This window comes from Monodon monoceros, unplaced genomic scaffold (genome assembly GCF_005190385.1).
Source record: "Monodon monoceros isolate NGI ecotype Baffin Bay Population unplaced genomic scaffold, NGI_Narwhal_1 Super_Scaffold_4, whole genome shotgun sequence".
Classification (NCBI taxonomy): Eukaryota; Metazoa; Chordata; class Mammalia; order Artiodactyla; family Monodontidae; genus Monodon; species Monodon monoceros.
Window position 1 is genome coordinate 12,630,699 of NW_021703781.1, and position 23,667 is coordinate 12,654,365.

A 23,667-nucleotide genomic window follows, 5' to 3' on the forward strand; every position below is an offset into this window, starting at 1 on the left:
CTCCAGGATAATAGTCACTGACACTCCTTGAGCCTTTGCATGTTCTAGGCACCAAATCTGATGCTTTACACACGTATCCTCATGCCTTACCTGCCCTTCGAAAAAGGTTCTCTTGTGGTCCCTGTTTTAGAGATGAGGACACAGGTCTAAAGAGGGTCAGACTCTTGCCCAAGGTCAAGCTGAGACTAGAGTTCATAACTATGTACTATTTCCAGGGTAGACTATTTCCAGTCTACCCTGGAAATCACGAGAAAGGGCGGGAAAGGCTGGACATATCCACAGCTCATGCCATTCTTTGTATACGAGGTGCCCTGGCACAGACCTTCAGTTGCTTGGTTCCATGGCCTTTGTCTCTTGAGCTGGGTTGAATCTCTACATCCCTATCAGGCTCAGCTGCAGTTCTCAATGGTGAGTGACCTAGTCCTTAGGGGGTGGGGGGCAGGGTGAAGCTAAACAGGTGTTGTCCCTGGGAGAGGATGTGGCGCCGCATACGCGTGTGGTTCACATCGGCTGCCAAGTTTTTGTTTTGGTCACCTCTCCCGCACATTTTAATCTGGACACAATTACAGTCCATTCTGGGAAGGGATAAAGGGGATTAGCATTTGTGAGGTCAGCTCTGACAGTGTCCCTTCGTGGGACAAGGGGCTCCTGACCTCGATCAACTTCTCTCTGCTGGGTGAAGAGCAGGCTATCTGCGGCACTCTTGGCACACACTTCAGAGAGCTGGAAAAAGAAGGGAAGCGAGCCTCTGGACTCTTTATCTCAGGAGATTACTGAAGTTGGCGACGTGCCAGTTGGATGAGGTTTTATGAATTGGTGGCTTCCCCCAATTTTCTTGGAAGTGAGAGGGAAGCAATATCATCAACGCTACCGGCATCCAAATAGGACTGAGGTCACCTTGCATTTAGCGCTTATGACGTGCTTTGCAAGTATCAACTGTCACACCTCACAACCACATTACGGGTTTACGATCGTCTTTTCCAGATGGGGAGGCTGGAGCCCAGCAAGGTGGTCACTTGCCCAAGGCCACTCAGCTTTTTACGTAGGGGAGTTGGGGGATCTGAGCCTCAAGCCCTTTCCTCACTGGGTGGCCTCTACCAGCTGCTGTCATCTCAGTAACGATGCTCCCAAACACCTTTGATGGCCCAGGAAACACTACATTTAGCTACAGGTAAGGACCTCCTGGTTTACAAAGGCTGGCAGACACCAGAAGAGGTCATCAGGATAATTCTAACATCTTTTCCCCCAACAGCAGACAGTCTTTGGCTGGGGGTTGGTTTAGGAGCAGCTATAGTTTTTTCTGGAAGCAGGAGGGTGGCCTAGTGACAGCTGGCCATCCTGGCTTGTGATTCTAGGATTCTGTTTCCCTACTTGGGGATGCAAATGCAAGCGTCTGGGTCACAAAGGGAGTGCTCGGATTTCTGGTGTGAGCACCCCCCCCCTTGGAAAAGTTAGCTATTGTTTTCTGTATTTCTGTTAAAAGTTTGGAGAGATGCTGAGATAAACATAACAAGCCTCTTAGGACAATAAGCTTGTGTCCCCATGTTTTATTTTTTCTTAAAAAAGATGGTTAAGAAATACCTGCAAAACTCGACAGAAAAAATGCCTACCTCTAGACTAAAGTTAGAAACGCTTGAAGGGAATTTTTCTGTCTTTTCCAACAGTTCGTAAAAAGGTGGAGATACAGGGTCTCCAAGATACTGCTTGCTCTGCTGTAAGACTATCCCTCTTTTGGAGATAGGGCCAGCGTTTGACAGGTTACCCAGTGGCTTCTACTAGATGTAACAAGCACTCCAAGAGGCCTTTCAGAGGAGTCACCCTTTGCTCCATTACTGTTTCCCTAGAGTTGACAAACCCTAGAGTTGAGACAGATCAGGGCACAGCCTCGGAGAGTTGCAGCTCCAGGCACCTTGAGCGTGACCTAGTGCATCCCCCGTCTTGCGGATAAGGAGACCGAGGCACAAGGAGGTGGCTTTTTAAGATTCCCCCGTCTGTTACTAGCAGAGCTGAGCCCAGGACATAAGTGACTAAAGACACTTTTCAGTATCCACCTTCTGGAAGACGGTCTGCCCTGCTTCGATGTGATTTTGAGAGTACCCTGCCTGGTGACATTTGTTAAAAAATATAGCTGAGCATGTTTTCAGGGACAAGGAGAGCTGTGAGGATGGAAGGATACAGGAGCACATAGGGGCTCACACAGAACAAGTGAGCGACAGACAACAGCTCCTCATAACTGCAGAATTAGGAAGACAGTGAAGGGGCTTCCCTGGTGGCGCAGTGGTTGAGAGTCCACCTGCTGATGCGGGGGATGTGGGTTTGTGCCCTGGTCTGGGAAGATCCCACATGCCGCGGAGAGGCTGGGCCCGTGAGCCATGGCTGCTGAGCCTGCGTGTCCGGAGTCTGTGCTCCGCAACGGGAGAGGCCACAGTGGTGAGAGGCCCACGTACCGCAAAAAAAAAAAAAAAAAAAAAAAAAAAAAAAGACGACGGTGACCTGACACTGAAGCACTGCCTAAAAAACTATTCCGGATTTCCCTGGCAGTCCAGTGGTTAGGACTCCAGTCTTCCACTGCAGGGGACCACGTTTGATCTCTGGTCGGGGAAGTTCTGCGTGCCCGGCAGTGTGGCCAAAAAAAAAAAAAAGAAAAATTACAAAACAAACAAAAAAACCTATTCCAAGTTAGCAGTTAAAGAATCGAAGTCCTCTGGCCAGTTAAACACTTCCTAACATAAATACACATGCACATTCATAAAGATGCCGCTTGGGCTTTTCGGAAGGCACCTACCTCACTGTTGGCGCTTTCGACGAACGACCCCCCGAACATGGCAGCCATCCACTTGCAGCTGCAGATCAGCAGTGGTTTGTGGGCACTGATGGCTCCATCATCCAACTTAAATGTCACATCTGCCCAAGGATGGAGGAAGCACAAGCGTGAGCCAACCTCCCCGAGAAACTTCCACCCACGCGCCTCAGCCTACATCTCTCGTCTTCTCTCCTCCATACCTTTAAGCACTGATGTTGTGTCCACCCCTCCCCAACCTCCCCGGCACCCCCCGACCCCCCGCCTTGGGCACACCCAATTCTCACCGTGTCCTCCGAGGATTAAGGAGTAAGCAGTTAAAATTACACAAGGGTCACAACACAAATTCTCTGAACCATAAAGTAACGTAAAGGAGAGGAATATTTTTTCAGCCTTATTTTGAAAAATTTCAAACATAGAGAACAGTGGAAAGAATAGTACAACGACAACTTGCTTTTCACATGCTTAACATTTTGTCATGTTTGCCTTAGCTATATATACATTTATATATTTTACATTTATGTAGACATTTTTTAACAGCATGATACTTCACTCCTAACTACTTTATTAATAAATAATTTTCTAAAAATAACATTCTCCTAGATAACCATACCATTATTATTTTTAAGAAAATTAGGAATAATTCCCTAATATCATCCATTATCTAGTTCATATTCAAATTTTTCTAATTACCCCAATTGTATTTTATAGGTTTTTTTTTTTTTTTTTTTTTTTAAACAGAATCCAATTGAAGCTCCCACACTGTATTTGGTTAATATACCTCTGTAGTAAGGAAAGGGAGATTTCATCACGTTCACTTAAGGTCTATTGTTTACTTTACTGTGGGTTTGTGACATTTCATTAACTTTCAAGACTGCTTCTGTACCATGACGGTCAATGTCTGGAGTAAATATTACGGCAAAGCTTCAAAATTAATGAACAGATTCAGCTACCCCCTGTTACATGTATATTACTATGACAGGCATTATGAAAGAGAAAGAGAAGAATACAAGTACCCCTATAAATAGAAGTCAGGAAGTCAAAGTTTTACAATGAAACATACACAGAACAATTACAGAACAAAAACGGCACAAGCCTGTAAGATAGGACAAGCATGGGCCAGTCGCCCATCTTGGATACAGGCCACCAGGGTGCTTAAGCAATTACATAAGGGCGCTGTGGGCAGCCCTCAGCACAGTTATCAAAGACAACGAAGGGGCAAGAAGGATACAGATGAGCAGGGTAAAGGAGGGTGAGAAGTGAAAGGAGAGGGATTAGAGACAGATGAGGCTTTCCAGATGGGAATGCAGAGGGTCACCGAAATGGCCTCAAGGATTTCATGGCCTGGGGAACAAAGGCCACTGATTTTTGTCATGGGTGCGTGCCGAAGGGTCAAAACAGACTTGATCAGGGAAGGAATCCTGAAGGGCGGTTGTGAGCATCAAACCGACTGGCTGAGGCTCGGGGGTAGCTCGACCTACCCTTGAGGAGCGCTGTGACAGCACGGGGCTTTAGGGGGCAGCTTGCGTTCAAATCCTGGCTCAGTCATTTACAACCTGTATAACCGTGGGCCAGTTACCTAACCTCTCTGTCCCTCCGTTTCCCCATCTGCAAAACGGAGATCATCACATTTAACCCTCAAGTCTGTGAGAATGAAATAAGTAAAATACGTGGAACTTTGGTACGTGGGGGAAGAGTACTTACGTATGCTCGTGATGGTTACCCTTCCCCTCCTCGTGTCTGGCTAACGTTTGATCAAAGGCAACCAGAGGTGTCGATGACTTTGCCATTGGACCCACTCACCTGAGAACGTCCCCTTGCTGAGACACTCTTTTATCCGGTTGGCTTTCCGGACGTGAAACGCTTTCGTAATCTCCTGGTTCATGAAGGCTTCCTTGTTCATGATGTTCTCCACCATCATCCGCAAATCAAACATCTCTAGGACCTCTGCTATCTGAGCCAGGCCCACCAGATCCTTTTCCTTTTCATCCAGTTGCCCCGTATAGAGAAACTGGAGCAGGGTCCGGAAAGGGCCTGGCTGGACGGATGGGTCCATCCTGACCACAGTCACGGGGCCCACCCGCTTCGAAATGGGGTTGACTTGCATCTCCTTGTGCATGGCAACGAAGCCCTTACTCCAGCCTGACAGGGTCTGTGTCTCTGCCGCTGAGCCCTCGGCCTCCAGCCCCGGGGTCTCCTGCTGGGACAGGTTCTGGCTTGAGGACGTCCACTGATCGGCCTGAGGTGTCCTTGGGGTGCCCTCGTCCCTTTCCTCGTCTGGATCAAGACTCAGGGGCCGCCCCTGGAAATCCCTGCTCTGCTTCTCTTGCTCACAAGCTCCTTCGCTCCAGTGGGGGGTTTCTTCACATTCCATTAAAAAGAGATCATAAAATTTGGAAGAGGAGGTAGCAAGGTAAATCCGGTGTGCAAAGATCCGCTCCTGGTCCTGGAGGATGAACAGGACGTCAGCGCACAGAGGATTGTCCAGTAAACAGGCGGCTTCGTTCGTCCCTGTGGAGGGACATTCTGGAACTTTGATGACCGGTGGAGGGGCTTTTGGAGGTAGGAATGGTGCCTGAAGTAAAGGTTTCTGGACTTTCTTTAGGTGGGATTTCCAGAACTGCAGGTGCCGGCGGGAAATGAGGGCGGCTCGGATTGCATTGTCAAACACATCCTTGATTCCAAACTGGTCAAATACGCTTGTTTCGTAGTAGGGTATGCCCAGTTCCTTTGCAACCTCTCGGCCTTTTTCTGGGGGCAAAATATCCCCTCTCTTTATGGGCCTGAAATAGAATACTTTAAAAATTAGCATCAGTCTTATTTCAGGAAAGAAAATAGTAACCAGGGCCTATCTAAGCACCTAAATGGATTATACATTTAAAATCCTATTCAGGCTTTTAACCAGGCTCTTGAAAAATCTACCAACCTTAAGACTTGCAAATATAAAGGACTTATGACTGCAGGAAAAAAAAAAAAAAGTGCTTCTGGTAGTAACAACAATAACTCAAGTATCAGCCGTTTGCTAGCTATGTGATCCTGGACAAAGTTACTTAACCTCTTTAAGCCTTGGTTTTCCCATCTGTAAAATAGGAAGAATAATAGTGAGTACTTGCATCTTAAAGGACGATTGGAAGGTTTAAATGAGATACTTGCCCAGCATAGTACCTGTTCCATAGTAAGTGCTTGATACATGTTAGCTGTTGTCATCATTGCCACCATCATCAGCATCATTTTCATTATTATCCCCTTATGCTTACATTTCGCCGTATACCTTAAAAATCAATCCGTAGTCATTTTCTCACTTGAGCCTCACAGCAACTCTATGGGTATTATATTTGTTCTACATTCTGAAGAAACTGAGGCAGAGAGTTTAAAGGGTTTGCCTAAGGTCACATTTGCAAGTTGCTGAGAGACCTTTCCTAAGCAATGAGAGTCTAGAACTCCCTGGTTCTAGACCAAACGGTCCATGTCCGACAGCTCATTAAGTCTCCTCTATTAGGTTTGTGAGCCTTATTTCATATCTCACCGCTTCTCTTTACTTCCACACCCTTCAGTCAGGCCCTCATTGCATGAGCCCCTGAACTCATCTTTCTTCAGATTCTCCACATTTTCTCTCACAGTGCTCACTGTTGCACGAAAATTCCTCACATAATACAAGTATGACTTAGCCGCAGTTCTTTAAAAAAACTTCCTCTGGTTCCACGGAGCCCATGGAATAAAGTCTACACCCTTTAGACTGGCACACAAGGCCCGCTTACAATCTAATCACAACCCAGGAAGCCAAATGTCTGGAAGCAGTACTGGCAGATGAGTGCTGTAATTATGGCATAACCGTGGTCAAGACACAGATGGATTCCAGAACGTAGGCAAGATGGGATCTGTCGTTATACTCTTCACACACGCATCCTTGGTTCTGAGACACACTCTTAGGAGATGATCTTCCTAAATAAATATTTGGCTTACGAGACCAAGGGTGATGTGTGTGACAGGCACCGGCCTTAGGAACAATAAGAATACTGGGTAGAATTCGGATTTGAGGACCTAGATGGAAAACTGCAGCTTGTTGTAAAGGCGGAAGGGAAGTGCAGAGAGGGAGAGGGGTTAACTTCATCACACTGATGAATCTCTTTAAGGCTTAGCTCAGATGCCACCTCCTTCATCAAATCTCAGAACTGTCTATGGAAAGGACTGTCCCCTGGAGCTCTGTAACTCTCCTCCAGGCCTCCGCACATCCACGGTGTGAGGCCCGACTATCCTAACCTTTGAAACAGAAAGTTCCGGGGCCAGGGGCTAATCTCTCATTTGCCCGGAGTCCTCTTTCCCTCTACGTGGCTTATGATATTCAATTCCTAGTCCATGCATTTAAGAATAGAAGGAACATGAATTGTTTTCAGAACATTCATCCAAGACATACCTAGAACATCAGAAATTATCTCAACAAAGTACCATTTGCTTTTGCTGTGAGAGCATAAAAACTTGTATCTATAACATTTTCTAACAACCCTATTAAGGCAAGTACCTGCCTGGAAGGAAGGTATTAATATCAACATTTTGGGAAAAGCTGTGCTCACCAGCAAAAAACGGAGTTAAGCATAAAACGTATAAAATTATTTTTTAAAAGAGAATATTGAAGGAGCACAACTTTTGGAAAAACTCTTATTCCATGTCCCTGCCACCAAGATTGGTATCCACATTTTATACAGACTGAAACAAACTCTCCTTCAAGTTGTATTTTAAACGTGTGACGCTCTAAACATATCACCACTAGAGCCATTTGAAAAGCAGTGTTGCAGTTTTGCAACCATTGGTCTATGTAATTTTTTAAAACTTGACACTGCCAACTTGGGAATGAAATACTCTCAGAGGTTGGATGGAGGAAAATGAGAAGATGAAAAACACCTGGATAGGGCTTCCCTGGTGGCGCAGTGGTTGAGAGTCCGCCTGCCGATGCAGGGGACACGGGTTCGTGTCCCAGTCCGGGAAGATCCCACGTGTCGCGGAGCGGCTGGGCCCTTGAGCCATGGCCGCTGAGCCTGCGCGTCCGGAGCCTGTGCTCCGCAACGGGAGAGGCCCGCGTACCGCAAAAAACAAAAACAACAAAAACAAAAACAAAAACAAACAAACACCTGGATATATGTGTTTGCATGAACCTGATGTTCCTGGGGGCAAGAATTATGGCTGATGGCTCTGAATGTCAGTTAACTTTAATATAATTTCCAGAAAGACATTATTATGAGTAGCTAACATTTTGTTTACTACTTTACAAAGTTCAAAGCACTTTTATACACTCCATATCATAATTAGAGAATTCACTTCAATCGCTGGTCAACCATTTTACAAAAATGGGTCCCTGCCTAAGAGGTGAGAGGGGTCAGGGACACACACCCCTTCCTCATGTTTAACAAGCAAACCTAAAGCATATGGCTGATTGATGGGGCCCCAGAGCCACTGAAGAACAGAACCCAAGGCTACAGAGACATCTGCTACCTCTAAATTTTAATTTGGCCGGCACAGGGAAACACTGAGTCCCTCGGCTTACCTTGCTAAAGGGCGTCTGGCTCTATTAACAGCCTCAAGATCAGCATAGCGGAGATCTAGCTGGCAGCCAACTAGAACAACAGGTGTGCGAGGGCAAAAGTGCTTGATTTCTTGATACCACATCGTTTTCACATGATTTAGGGAATTGGGATTAGCGATCGAAAAACAGAGGACCACAACGTCGGACCTAAAAGGAAATCACACAAGAAGCTGTATTTTGCCTTTTAACTTGTATTTTCTCTTTTATCATTATGGTTCCTCCCCTCCCCCATCCATCTAATGCCATATCATGTCACAGTTTAAAAAAAAAAAGACCAGATATTAAAATACATCTTGGTGTCATGCAAACAGCCCATTAAGCCTCCACATTCCAGCACCCACACAGCCTGAGTTCATTTCCACGTTGCACTGCAGAAGGCCTATGCATTGAAGGGTTTCCAATGACGTTATTTTACAGTACGGATGGTTATCCAAACTAGACTCAGTTCTGGAACCACCACATGCTGAACTATTTCTGTTCATCACAAGAAATAGTTTCAAGATAAAAGAAAATAATAAAAAAATACCATTTACCACTGTAAACAGAAAGGTGATGATGACTCAATGAGATAAAGCAAACAGTTTACACATTACAAAAAAATGTAACAGGTATTTGCTGTACAGGGTCGGCAAATACACAGAAGGATTTCTGCCCTTCTTCTCCCTCAAGCACACATGGAGAGAGCACAACCACTTATCTTTTTCTGAAAAGGATAAGTCCTGAATTTGCAGGAATTTCGACTTTTTGCTAGGTGTAAGGCAAGAAGGTAGTATTTAACATAAAACTAGCCGGAGGTAGTCAGACGGCTAATAAGATGGATGAGAAAATGTTGGAAGCAGATTTCTCAAATGTGATACATGACACAGAGCAGATATATGGAAAAAAGGAAAATTGTTTTATAATCAGTTGTGACATAAGGATCTTCCATGTTTCATATAATAACTTATCATTCTAGGAGCCAAAGAACTGTTTTACAAAACAGTTGTCAATTATGGTGTTTGACAGATAACTGCTAAAAGGTATCTTTAGTAAGAATTATAAACCATCTTTTCTAGGTTCAAATGTGCAGAATGATGACTGTGAAAACATGGAGGCAGAAGAATATAAAGAATAGAAAAAGTTATAACCACGGATTCAAGACTATTTTGCAGTTATATTCAGAAATAAACTCACAATTTTATTAGATGTTAATTTATTGCCTTTATTGTTTATATAATGAGAAGAATCAAGTCGATGAATCAAAACACCATCTTTTTAAATCATTAATGAGCTTCTCTCCCTACATATCAATGAAGAGAAACAAATATATCCAGGCAACCATAAAATTTCTAAAAATAATGATTTGCAATGCAGCGAACTGCAGGGTGCTTACATTAAATGTAATTCACAAGTTGAGTATTTAAATTTATATCCAAGAAAAACTGCACCAGACCACGACAAGTAGAGGGGAAAATCCTGACATTAAAATATTTACTAATTATAAAAGAGGACTCTAGGACTCAAAGCAGATGTGTATATTAATCTGCATGTTTAAAATGCCCTTGAAATAAAGATCTTATCAAAGATTCTTGGGTACTGGAAAATATAATGTGTGTAAAAATATGCATAACTATATAAATGAAAGGGAAGCATGTCTTGTCTTTGGGATTCTGATTTAGTTAGCAGAATATTCTGTGCACAGTCTCACTTCTAATCAGCATAAATAATAGTATCCAGTAAAGTCAAGAATGCTTTGAATTTTACATTTTTTAGGAGCTGAGTTTTCTATTATTCATAATCCTATTTATATAGGATATCTGATGCAGCTCTGCTGTGAGCTTCAGCCTGATCATAAAATAAAGCTGCCAAGAATTCTGCACAGTGAGAATAATATGGCAGTATCTCAGGTTCAAAATCATAGGGAAAGAATTGAGAAAATGTATCCACCACCTAAATGTGGAACAGTACATATTGATATATGTATAAAATTTTTTCTAATTGGTGCCTTCTATTTCCATATTAAGGCACATGGCTATAAAGAAAATCATTCTCAGAGTTTAATTTATATGACAGACATGTAGCAAAATGTCAATTCTGCTATCTAATTTTATGATACAGCATGTGAGGTTTTGAAATCAGAGCTAGCTCTGTTGCCAAGGTTACCGTGATAACACTCATGCCACTGAACCTATAGTAGTTTCTATCCAGATGACCTGTAAACAAGTACGGACAGGACCTTGGGGGCTGGAAAAAATGGCATCTCCTGATGATAGCAGCACAATGCCATTGCACAATACAGGTCCGGAGGGCCCAACTTCTAACTATGTCACATCAATATCTCAGTGCATGAAATGCCGTTGGAAAGCCAGAAAAATAATTCAATGCTCTGTAAATATTTTGCCTCAAAAGGATGATAGTTAAAGAGAAGAGGCTGTACTGAGAGCAACGCTACCTCTGAAGCGAAAATAACTTGAGTCAAAATTCTATTTGCATCCTTGGAATAAAGTTTTTCTTTTTCCTTTTTTGAAATGCACGTTTAGATGCTATGGGAATCTGTCCCCATGATTTTACATTAAAAGTAGTTTAAAAATTAGATCATATTTTATCTACCAACCTGCTTAAATGTCTTTAACCCTTGTTGATTTAAATACAAACTCAAGTTAAGAAGCATTATGTACAGAGGCCTGCCATACGAATGTAGTGTTCTAAACCTGATTTTAAGCAAAAGCCTCAGAATCAATGGCCATAGGGATAGAGCTATAGAAAGACGCTGCTTTGACATATTCCTTCGCATCCCAGCATTCTTTTCTAATTCCTAATTCTCAACACATCAGGATCCTCTATGATATAAACACCTACATAATCAAGTAGCTATTTTGAGAATGCCATTTATTCCCTCTAGATTTTGAGCCATTTTTCTATCTGGTCAAAGAGGCACAAGACCTGCAGCTAAGAATACCTCCAGCTTTAGGCAGAATTCCAAGGAGCTAGAGATACTAAATAACTTTTAATCAAAACATTCATTCCTGGGTGGAGACTGTTCAATGTCTGACACAAGCTGGTGTTTAAAAATGCCATTCCTGTGAAAGATAAAAAGAAAAAGGCAAGTTCTAGCATTTCTGCTTCTCTGGGCTCTGTTACACTTTTTTACTTTGAAGAGTTGAGTTTAAAAATAATTGGGAGGGGGAGGTGTGATGAGGACATTCTCACAGATTAGGCAGCAGAGTTGGCCTAGAAATGACCTCAGGGTTCCTATTTCAGCTGTAAAAAGAATCTGATGGGATTTAAGTGGAGTCCTACAGCTATTTGGAGTAGAAAGCACGAGAATTCGAGAATGCAGAGGCAAAGCACATAGGAGACAAAACTCTAAACTCCAGAACTTGAATATTGAGAAGGGTAGGAAAGGTTTGGATTATTTTGGACTGGGCTAAGTGGCTTTATTAAAGAAAGCCAGGATTACGAAGGATTTTAGAGTGTTGCTGGCCTATGAATGTTTATATTTTGGAGAAAAATGTGATTTATTGTTTCTAAGGGGAAAATATCAATATAAAAGTTTCACTAGGGTACTGACGCATCAAATAATGCCCATGAAATAATGTTTTGATTAGACAAGTGAAAAACAATCCAAAGTAAATCTATGTGTTGAAACAATTGCGGATCTCTAGCTTCATGGAGGGGTGGGACCAGAGAGAGACCTCGTCATCCCCAAAATGCTTGAGCTGATAAAGCCAACCTCAGTTGTAGCAGTTCTTCTTCAGATATTAAACAAACAGAAAAGCATATATTTTTCAGCTATCTTTCAAGGAGAACACTGGCCAAAGATAGCATGTGAAAGATTGGCAGAGATATTTGGATAACATAAGGCGTGCATGCAAAGTTGGGGCCAATCTTTGTTGGAGGATTAAAGAAAACAAAATCTGAAAACAGTGCATCATACCCACATACCTTGGCCCGGGATAGACTTTTTAAAAAGTGTACTTTATTCATTACACTCTTTATTATATATGGCTATGGGCGTAGAGTGAAATTTTTTTTATGTGAAATCTTTAAAGAATAGATTGAAATTAAATACATGGTGGATTTTCCTTTTAAGGTAAGAGTATGTGTATATATACATTTTTTTTCTTTTTCAAGCTAGACTTTAAACATTAAATGCCACACATTTTCATGGCCTGTCTTTATAATATCTACAGTCAAATTATCAAACTTGGTGGGAAAAGATCAGGGAAGCAAACAGAAGCTAAGTTTATCCTTTGAAGAAGTGATTAAAAAGGGTAGATAGGGCTTCCCTGGTGGCGCAGTGGTTGGGACTCTGCCTGCCGATGCAGGGGACACGGCTTCGTGCCCCGGTCCGGGAGGATCCCACATGCTGCGGAGCGGCTGGGCCCATGAGCCATGGCCGCTGAGCCTGCGCGTCCGGAGCCTGTGCTCCGCAACGGGAGAGGCCACAACAGTGAGAGGCCCGCGTACCGCAAAAAATAAAAATAAAAATTAAAAAAAAAAGGTAGATAATCATTATCAAAAATTTGCTGTTAGGAATAAATTTTCTATGTTCTTTCCTATCACAAAAGTGCTTTCCATCTTTTTAGTTTCTCTTCCCTTTTCTTCCCTTTTCTACTTTGCCGTCACTGTCCAGCTAAGGAGCCATGGGCCTTGGGTTTTCTTATCTGCTTAGGTGAAAAAAATAATTGCTAAATTATCCTTTATCTAAGTAAGACCAGGCCAACGCGGGCAACATGAAGGATAGTGGATTCCATGCAGTCCTCCAGAGAGCTGTGAGCAGGGCATCCGAGGGCCCTTCTCTGCTGTGCCAGTTTTGCTTGGGTCTCTTGCTGATGAATACCTGGTAACCAAGAGTAAGCTACCAATTCTATTTACCTGAGTCTTGCTTGGAAGTATCTCCTTTTTAACATATACGTTTAAGCCTTTCTATGTCACTACTGCCTATTATTATTTCTTTAGTAGAGACTACCATATCCTTTATATATTGGTAGAGATCATGATCACATTTCAATGGGTTTCTTTGTCAATGTACACAAGTCCTCTTCTGGCAAAGACTCAAGTAGGAGTCCCTGACCTCCTTCTCCCCACTGATAACCGAGGTAGCCTCTACGGAAACGTTTTCAAAACCATTCATGTCAGCAATACACCTTTCATGCATATAATCTGACAGCGCTGTGCAAACAGACAGATCAAAACAGCACAAAACAGCTGGGAGCATGGCAGAGAAAAGGAATGTGTAACACGTGGCTTTGGAAAATTTTAGTAGGGGAGCAGCCCGGTGTGTATGAGATGCGGAGGGAGTTGTCAGTGATGGTGAACATAACCACCTGGAGATGAATGGCTGTGTAAGCTCACACTCATGGAGAATGGAGAGGCCTGTAGGGGAGTGCCTGGCAGGGGATCTAGGGAGAGCAGGGCAGTACCATGCAGTGCCCTGGATGTGAGCGGAGAAATCAAGTCAATACTTTACCAATAGCAGTGAGGCTTCTTAAGTACAGATGTTATGTGGGGAAAACTGTGAAAACACCCTGAAATATATCCAGATTGGGGAGTGATTAGCATGCGTAACTATTTCTTCCAAGCCCATAACTGCATGTTTAGTAGGAAGCAACATTTTAAACCAGTCTTCCCCCACCCTCCAAAAATGGGACCAAGCGATGCACACTCTCAAGTACAGGGTAGCCATGTCAACATCCCACCAATGCCACCAAATCCTAAAATAGATAATACTCAAGTCTTAAAAATGGTTGGTTCTGCCATCATAGTGCAAATATCACAGAAGGCAACGGCCTGACCATATAGAAAGCTGTGGGTTATCATCTTTTGGAAACCAGCTTTTTTTTTAACTTGATATCCCATTTTTCTATCTATGCTCCCTTTAGTGTACAAATCTTCTCTGACTTATAATGGGGTTATGTCCTGATAAACCCATCTAAATTGAAAATATCATAAATCAGAAATGCATTTAATATACTTAACTTACCAAACATCATAGCTTAGTCTCGCCTACCCTAAACGTGCTCAGAACACTTACATTAGCATACACTTGGGCAACATCTAACAAAAAGCCTATTTTATAATAAAGTATTGCATATCTCATGTAGCTTATGGGATACTGTACTGAATGTGCAGAATGGCTGTCTGGGCACAGAGTGGTTGTAAATGTATCAGTTGTTTACCCTGGTGACTGCGTGGCTCCCTGCCAATGCACAGCAGTACGAGAGCGTATAGTACCACATTTCGCTAGCCTGGGAAAAGATCAAAATTCAAAGTATGTTTGCTACTGAATGTGTATCGCTTTTGCACCATCGTAAAGTAGAAAAACTGTAAATAGGACTATTGTAAGTCAGAGACTGTCTGTGTTCTTACACCTCACACAATCATCAGAAAAAGTGGAGTGCGTGTGAAATTGGGTGAAGCACAAGTAATTAATTAAAAGAAATAGCTTAAGCAATCTCATTTAACTCCTGATCAATGAAAGCAGGAAACCCTGATACGGAGAAGGCTTCCTTGACAGGAGAAAGTGAAATTGTGGTAATAAATTCTCTGCCTAAACTCCACCTCATTCCCATGTCTCTTCGGCTTGCCCTGAAGCTACATGACTGAGGAAATGTCTTCCTGCACTGTTTTCTCCTAAGAGCAAGACCAGCTGCACATGTAACAATGCCTACATGTCAGCTAGATGGCCAGATGGGAGGGCTCTGGGATTAACCTCCTGACTCTTCTGAAACGAAACTGGGTGAACCAGCAAGATCATCCCACCACTCTTACCCAGGCTTCTCCCCAATCCTCTGTGAATCAATAAAGGTACAAGGACTTGCCAAGTCACTTATCCAGTATCAATAAGCAATCATTCAATCGTTTCTCCCAGAAATATTAACTGATAACCTACTATGTGCCAGGTGCTCTTCCAGACATTTGTGTCTTTAACAAGTTAAAGACACAAATCACTGTTCTCATTTTGCTAACCCTCGTCATGCTTATATTCAACTGGAGAATAGAGACAAAAAGCAAGAAAAATAGGTAAGATATTTAGTATGCTAGGTGGTGACAAGTGCTAAGGAGGAGATATAGTGGGGAAGGGGGACAGAAATATTGGGGAGCATAAGCTGCTGCTGAAATGAGGTGGCCGTGGAGGGCCTTACTGAGAAGGTGACATTTCAGGAGAGACCTGAAGGAAGTGAAGGAGCTGACACGTTGATATCTGCGGGGAGAACACTGTGGAAGAGGGAACGGCTAGTGCAAAGGTCCTGAGGCAGGAGCATTCCTGGGGTGTTTTCCTGAGGGCGAGGGGGAAAACAGCAGGAGCTGAGCTCAGAGAGGCAATGCTGGGCTGAGGTACAGAGGGCCTAATGGGTGTCTGGCTCTTACTCAGAGTGAACTGGTTTTTGTGATTAGGGGTTTTTGAGCAGAATGACTTAATTTATGTGTTAACAGGATCACCCCACTGCCATCATGAGAACTGACCAAATGGTGGTGGGGCGTGGGTTGTCAGGAGGGATAAGACAGAAGGAGAGGCCAGTTAAAAAATAATAATCCAGAGGGAGATGGTGGTGACTTCGGCCTGGGAGTGGTGCAGGTGGTGAGAAGTGGCTGCGTTCTTTATACACGTGGAAGCTAGAGCCACCGGGGTTTGCTGATGGAGCAGGTGTCAGATATGACCAAAAGGAGTCAAGAATGATGGTGGAATTTTTGCTCAGAGAAATTCTTTCTTCCCTGTTCCTGGTACTGACATCTTTAGCTCAGCACTTTAACACTGAATTGTAACTCTTTAAAATGTTGCTGTCTTTCCCCACTACTCTGAGTCTCATTTTTAGGGATTTTGTTCTGTTCCTACTAGTTTCTCTCCCATTGTGCACAACACAGTGTTTGTAACAAAAGAAGCCCTCAGTGACTGTTTATCAAATAAAATGGCCTTATAGATATTGCAGGATGTAGATGCAAATATGTCTGCAGACTCAAAATCTAAAAGAAATAAATTTGGGCCTAAAATAAGTCAGTTAGGGGATATGCTTAAAGTTTTAATGAAAAAATGATATGTGAGCTATTACATTTCTTCAGACAATTATGGCTGAAAGATAGTTATATAATATCTCTGGTATATAGCAGAGATTATCCACTAAAAATATATCTTTAAATTATTTGGATTTATCTTAAAAATCTATTTACCCATCTAATTGGATACTTTCATAATGGCAGAATAAAAATGGATTAATGATCTCTTCTAGGAATTAGACTGTATCCAGAAACAAAGGAAATATAAAGAAATGGGCAGGTTACTTTCAGGATTAATTCTGGGTTAGTTTCACAGAATTAAGGCTTAACATAACACCCTCTATTTCACAGACCATCTTGTTTTTTAAAAGACATGCCAACTCTCCCACCCCACCCCAAAAGTACTAAAATAGAAAGATAACCAAGGTGATAAGTTTAGAAGAGATTTATGCTTATTTGTTTTATCTTTTGGTAATTCAGTACTTTGTCCTTCTAACTATATTTTCTAGGCTGAGAGGCAGAGGAGTTCTGGGGAGAGAACAAAGTAGTGGAATAATTTTGGAAATTTAATAAATGGTCAAAATTCAAAGTTATTGATACGATTATTGTTAAGATTCACTAAGAAGAATATCTGTGAAAGTGGTCTGTAAACCATATGGTACCAATTACTGTCAGACAAATACGATTATGGGTTCAAAAGTCACCAAAGACATATCTTGTATATTGCAGCTAATAAGAATGGCAGGACATTCTCATCAAGAGATCTTTCCCTTTTGGCTGACTAGCTCATTGATATGGAATTGCTGAAAGATGGTAATAGAAGCATCCTCTGAGGACACTGCAGAATTACCCAGCAGCTGTCTCTTTCTTCTTACCACCTAATTTATAAGGGAAAGCTGTACGGGCTGAAATCTCTATTTCTTCATCACATGATTCCAGTATAGAAACATCACAAACTGATGTTTTCTCTTTGTCCAAGGATGAAAAGTCAACAAACAGCTGTATTTGACCCAACTTGTCAAGCTTGCAGTTATTAAGTAGTAACAGCAAAAAGGTAAAAAGAAGGCAGAACACACGATGTTAATGTATTGAACAGTATATATGTTCCTTATTCTCCTTACCCATCTCAGTGGCCACATTATTCATATGTCTGTGGCATCTTTTGGGTCCACAAATGCTTTTCTGGGCTCAACCATAACGGACTGTCTTTCCCAGTCATGTGACCAATGTTTGGGCAGCAGGCAGCATCCTTCCAGGTCCCGGAACATGACCGACCCCAGTCATCAACCAAGCCCTGTTCCTGTCTCATTTGGCACTGCTGCTTCTCAAGGACAATTTCATCCCGGGAACAGGGCTGGGTTGGGCACAGGGATCCCAGCTCTTCTGATGTTGTGTCTTCTGGTTACAGTACAAGATGTACCAGTTCAGAGCAGGAAGGACAGCGGAGGACAGCAGGCTGGGGATGGCACAGAGCACGGCACAGACATATTTTCTCTGTGCCAGATGATTTGGCATGACTGCAGTCCTATGATTGAGTACTTTAGTACAGAATCCATAAATTTCCAGTACATTAAAAATTTTTAATTACTTGTATGCATTTAGTCTAACATATTTTTGTTTTGGATTAGCACAAAGCAGTAATAATCCACTTTCAACTGTTTTAGTTAATGCCCTTATCTATGGGTAAATGGATTACCGTAAGTATATAATTATTTTTTAAAATGATTCTTGTAAAGATCTTGGAAATGATACCCAGAGGAGAAACAAACTATAGTTGGAAAAACATTAGTGTTAATACATGTAATTCTGTTTAAGAATACTCATTCAAACAAAGCATTCCCCCCCCACCCCAATTTATAAATTCAAAAATTTGGCGAAAAAGGGGGAGGTTTGGGGTGGTGTGGCTTACTATGCTTCCCTCCTTTTTCTCTTGGTCTCGCACCATTCTCTAGTTCCAGAAAGGGCCAACTACGAAAGAGAAAATTGTTACTATTTGATGGAGAAATGGAAAACTTTCAGGAATGTGGTGTCCTTTATTCAGTTATCACAGGGTACCTGCTCAAATGTATCTTCTCAGAAAAAGATACAAACAGAACCACAGCCAAAGACACAGGCCACTTAGGTGAATTACGATCCACACAGCTGAGGGCTCTGTCTCTGGGAAAAGGGATCCAGCATGATTTGGGGACAATTTGATAGTGTCCCATCATTAGCTTTGAGATGCCAGAACCATTCCATTTCCTATGTTCAGCTATTAAGGATCTCGTCTTATTTTTTTCGCCCCTAAGTTCATACAAATGATTTCTATTGATATTTTCAATGAGAACTAAGTTTAAGTTCTATACATAATCAAAACATACATTGTCAGCCATGAAAATTTCCTCACATATCATAGACTACTTAGACTGCCCATAAAAATATTTTATTTAAAAAACTATTGAGCTACAATTGAAATGCACTAAACTTTGCACACTTAAAGTGCGCCATGTGATTAGCTTTGACATAGGTATACACTCTCCATACTGTCATCCCAGTCAATAAAACAAATATTTCCATCACCCTGAGAGTGTCCTTGTGTCCCTTGGTAATCCCTCCTTCCCCCCATCCTCTTTCCCAGGCAGCGAGTGTTCTCCTTTCTGTCAGTACAGATTACACTGCATTTTCTAGAATTTTACAGCAAGGGATACACACACAGTATGTGCTCTTTTTTCCCCGGTTTCCCTCACTCAAAAGCTCTCTCCAGCATTCATGAGATTCTTCCCGTTTGGCTGAGGTTCAGTAGAGAGTATTGTGATATTTCCGTGACAGTGTTTAGCCAAGCGTGGCCTGAGGACTGGCTGCTTTCGGATCATCCAGGTACGGGCTAAAACATGCCGGTTCACCTCCCCCCAGAGCTCTGACATCAGATCACCGGTAGCTTCGGCATAACCAACTATGAGAAGTGGCAGTTCTAGTCGAACCTCTTAGGGAGCAACTACTCCTGTCCCTTGGTTCAACTAGCTGCTCTTCTAATGTCTTTCTACTGTTTTCTGTAACTTGGGCAAGTCTTAGTCCTTTATGCCACAGCAGGACGAAATATCTTTAGGAAACAAGCTGCAGTAGTTTTCCTAGATGCCTCTGGACCACACATTTAGAAGTGTGGTTTGGATGACTTTTCCATAAAGTACCCGCATTGGGGACTTTCCTCCCTTTGCTGATTTGTTATCCATTTATAAAGTCCACCTTCAGGGCCAGGACTTGGGTGAAGAGTGAAGCACTGGCCTCAGGTGCAAAATTTAAAGAGGTGCCCAAAACCTCAGTAATCCAGATGAACACTATTTTTTCAAAAATCAAAATTAAGGTAAAAAAAAAATCCATGATGAGCAAAATACCAAAATTTTAAATAAGGTCAGGACCAGTAACATTTGCCATGCTGAGCCTGAGACAGAAAGAAAGGATCAGTTAACAGTGATCCTTTTTTTTTTTTTTTTTTTTTTGCGGTACGCGGGCCTCTCACTGTTGTGGCCTCTCCCGTTGCGGAGCACAGGCTCCGGACGCACAGGCTCAGCAGCCATGGCTCACGGGCCCAGCCGCTCCGCGGCATGTGGGATCTTCCCGGACCGGGGCACGAACCCGCGTCCCCTGCATCGGCAGGCAGACTCTCAACCACTGCGCCACCAGGGAAGCCCGATCCTATCTTTTAAAAATTATGATGATTTACATTTTACACCCAAGGTGAGTGCCTCACCCTCATCCTGGCCCTGGCCCTCTTCCACTTGATATGTTTCTCTGTCTGACAGGCTGTTTGCCATCCTGAAGTCACCATCAGAATGTTAGTTCTGGCCAAGCGTTTAGAAAAGTGCCATGGACGAGAACTACTTCAAAATACTTTATTGAGGCACATTAGTTGTTTCTTGCTTTTTTCCCATGCCATTAACCACAAGTTCAGCCAATCCCAAACAAAGACATAAACACTGGTCACCCACAGTCCTGAATTTTTTAAAGGGCCTCAACCAGGCATTCAAGATGAGATGTATTCATGCTGTATCTGATTACATGTGCCTTCCACGTGAAACTAGAGCTGTCTTATCTAAACAGATACACAGAAACCGTGGCTCTGATTGATGTTATCATTTAAAACATGTAGTGTACTTCTCATTGGACGTAAAAACACTTGAGGAAAATCAGTGTGTAAGAGTGATCTATATAATAAGAGTTCCAACTGTACTGAAAATATGCCTAGAAACTCTTCGGCGTAAGGGTAGATACAGTGATTCTGCATGCTTACGTAAAACTGGGGGGAGAAAACATGCCACAGAGAGTACCCAAGCATCCCACTCCCTCTCAGAAAGTCTGCTCGGTTGTAACATTTTTACTGGAAATGAAAGGACTCATGTTTAGTCACTCATGGATGCATATAGAGAATTAAGTCATTTGCTACGTATTAAAGAACTTAAGAGGAACAAAGGGAATATTAGTTAGAGCTGGTGATAGATGGTGAACGCTGGTCTTCCATGTCCACACAGAATAGTGTAAGAATTAGACTGGACTGGGAATAAATGTAAAGTAAGTTGGCCGTCAATCATCATCGTCAACCACAAAAGCCTGGGGGGAAGGGAAGAAGCAGGCTTTGGAGCCAGACAGAACTACCAGGAAAAGCTCAGTACCACTCTCTCCTAGCCATCTGACCTTGGCCCCTTTCTGTACGCGCTTGCTCAACTGTGAAATGAGCCTAGTTTACAGGGTCACCACAAGAATGACGTGGCAACAAGATACGTAGAGCCGTGAGCACAGGCCTGGCTCGTGGGGAGCCCTGATTAAATTGTAGCTGCTGTTATCACCACCTCCAGCTCCATAGGCTTTATGTGTTTGAAGGTTATGTGGCCCCAAGACACAGCAATGGTGAAGGTTTTCAAGGAAAGTGAACAATAAAATGGGTAATTATTTATGTGTGGTGTGACTGTAGGATGGCGGCAGAGGGGCCCAGGTATTCTGTTGAAGGCAGAGCCCATCCTACTTGCCTACATTTTCAGTGCCAGGTACCTAAGTGTACACACTTCCTTCTTTTAACAGTTCTAGGGGAAAGCTCTTGAGTGACATCCCTTTAAAAAGAAGCTATTTTTTTTTCTTGCCAAAAAAGAGCAGCTGATCACAGTCATGGCTACTAGGTACAGTTTTGTTCTTGACATTTTAAAAGATCCAGGAAAGAGCTTCAAAAGTTCATGCGAAAATGGATAGAAAGCAGGTGGTAGGAAGAAGGAAGGCTACTAAAAGTTGGAGTCATTCGCTCCAGACAAAAGAGGGTTTGAAGTATTTCAAATGTGTTAGGTAAGTGTTAGGATGCTAATGCCACTCTGCTACCTTTCATGTCCATCGAACAGAAGGACTCCTATCACTACTTTTTCTTGGATGGATGATCTCCCTTCCTGGAGAAAAGGGGTTGACCAGATGACTTTTTGAGATCTCTTCTCATTCTGAGCCACCACACAAATATAGAAGAGCAAATGGATACCCAGCTCATCAATGTGGGGTGGCGGTTTCAGTTGCATTCTGTTTAAAATGAGGTCAAGGTAGCTTGTCACAATGGAAAGAGTAGGAGTCAGGCAGAGCTGGGTTTGAATCTATTTTTGAAACTCACTATTGGGCAGGTTATGGTAGTAAAAGAACTCAACTCTCTACTCAACTGCAGTAGAGATAATCTCTGCCTCCTAGGGTTCCTGGAAGGATTAACTAAACTAGTGTTGGCAAAGCACCTAATATTTTGATTGACACACTGTAGGGCTTTGATGAATTGGAGCTGTTAATCTAGTTGGCTAAAAAAATGGGTTGAATAATTACCTTTAAATTATAACAAGAGCTTTGACATTCTGGTTGTAGTTATACCACATGAGGAAAATTGCAAATTCAAGTCAGCAGACTGGCACCACCCTGGCCCACCCTGCAAACTAGAACGTGCCTGTGCCAAAGGAGGTTTGAGGGGGTAACCTGTTAACTAGCTTGGTGCTAAGAAGCCGAGGAAACTGAAGGTGAGGTCTAAGGCATCTTGGTATGAATCTGGTTTCTCTCACTGTCACCATAAGAATCAAATGAATTATTTTAAAAAGGTTCCAAATACATTTCCGAGTCTCAGGAACGTATCACATCTCGCTGACTTGTAATTCATACCAAGTATAGTAAAAACATCAGTGAAAAAACAGGTTTGCAAACCAAACTGAATGTCAGAAACTGTAATTATGGTTTTTCTCCGTAACGAATGATAGGGAGCTAAAAATGGAAGTTATACAGAAATTAAACAGCTCTCACACAGCAATGAGATCCAGTGGTTGGAGCCCTATACTGAGTAAAAGAAACTTCTACTACTACCAGACTTTTCCATACAATGTAACTTTTTGGTGCTATAGCAATGCGGTCTGACATATTTAGCGTTTATAGACAGAGGCTGGAATCCGAAACAGAACAGCCCTGGTTTTTGTTCTTTACCAGTGGTGGGGTCTGTGGCAGGAAGCCTGGAGGCTGCGGAGAATCAGAAAAGACAGAGGAAATGCAAGGCCAGACATGCACATAAAAGTGAGGCCCACAGAGAGCTCGGTCAGAAACACGGGAGGGCTTCCTGAGCCCCTCTGTGTGGCTCAGGGAGTCAGACTTGGCTTGGAAAGCGCGTCCTGTTTCCACCAAAGGGGTGGGGGATGGCTACAGCTGACAGAGCAAAACACTGTCAGAGCCAGAACACTGCACTTTGAACTGATAGAGTCACATGAGAGACCAGCTTATTTCTGTTGGGAGGGACCAAGCACAGGCATGACATACATCAAGAAGCTGGATGAGGCCCAGTGTAGATGCCTGTCAGTATCAGACCTATGAAGGTCACTGTGCCATTAAATCACCCCTAAGCAGGAACCTCCCATAATAATGAAGCAGCCTTTCTATTACCACAAAACAAGTTTTACATGGTGGAACCAAGTTAAAATTCATCATCCCAAATACATAAATTTCAAGTGGCAATAAACCACTGAGCTGTTGAGACAGCATGTAGAAGCTAAACCCAACATCTCAGTAAGCTCATCTCTATTCACCACACCTTTTTAGAAGTTGGGTACAAACAGTCCTTTGAAATCTATTGTGCTGTCCTTACTTTGCTTCCAGTCATCATTTAATTATGCTTCCTTAAAACCACAGGTATTACAAAATCTGACGGCATAGTACTTACAAGCAGGTTCACTGATTCTTATTTTTGTGCGTGTGTAATAATGAGACAACAGGAAAAAACCCAAATGGCAACTAAGATAAGAATCAAGAACATCATGGAAAGGGAAAAAAAAAAAAACCCAGGAAA

The 23,667-nt window shown here is 42.6% G+C and overlaps 1 protein-coding gene across 5 annotated transcripts in view; it reads right to left on the reverse strand.

The window, feature by feature from the left end:
• The window catches only part of RHOBTB1 (Rho related BTB domain containing 1), a 112,231-nt gene that overhangs the window by 12,942 nt on the left and 75,622 nt on the right, over positions 1-23,667 (reverse strand). For all 5 annotated transcript variants that reach the window (XM_029245251.1, XM_029245250.1, XM_029245252.1 and 2 more), the window contains 3 exons: positions 8,340-8,525; positions 4,604-5,583; positions 2,786-2,904 (listed from right to left, as the gene is read on the reverse strand). In XM_029245251.1, the coding sequence (XP_029101084.1) occupies positions 2,786-2,904; positions 4,604-5,583; positions 8,340-8,525 (1,285 nt within the window). The remainder of the gene's footprint in view (positions 1-2,785; positions 2,905-4,603; positions 5,584-8,339; positions 8,526-23,667) is intronic.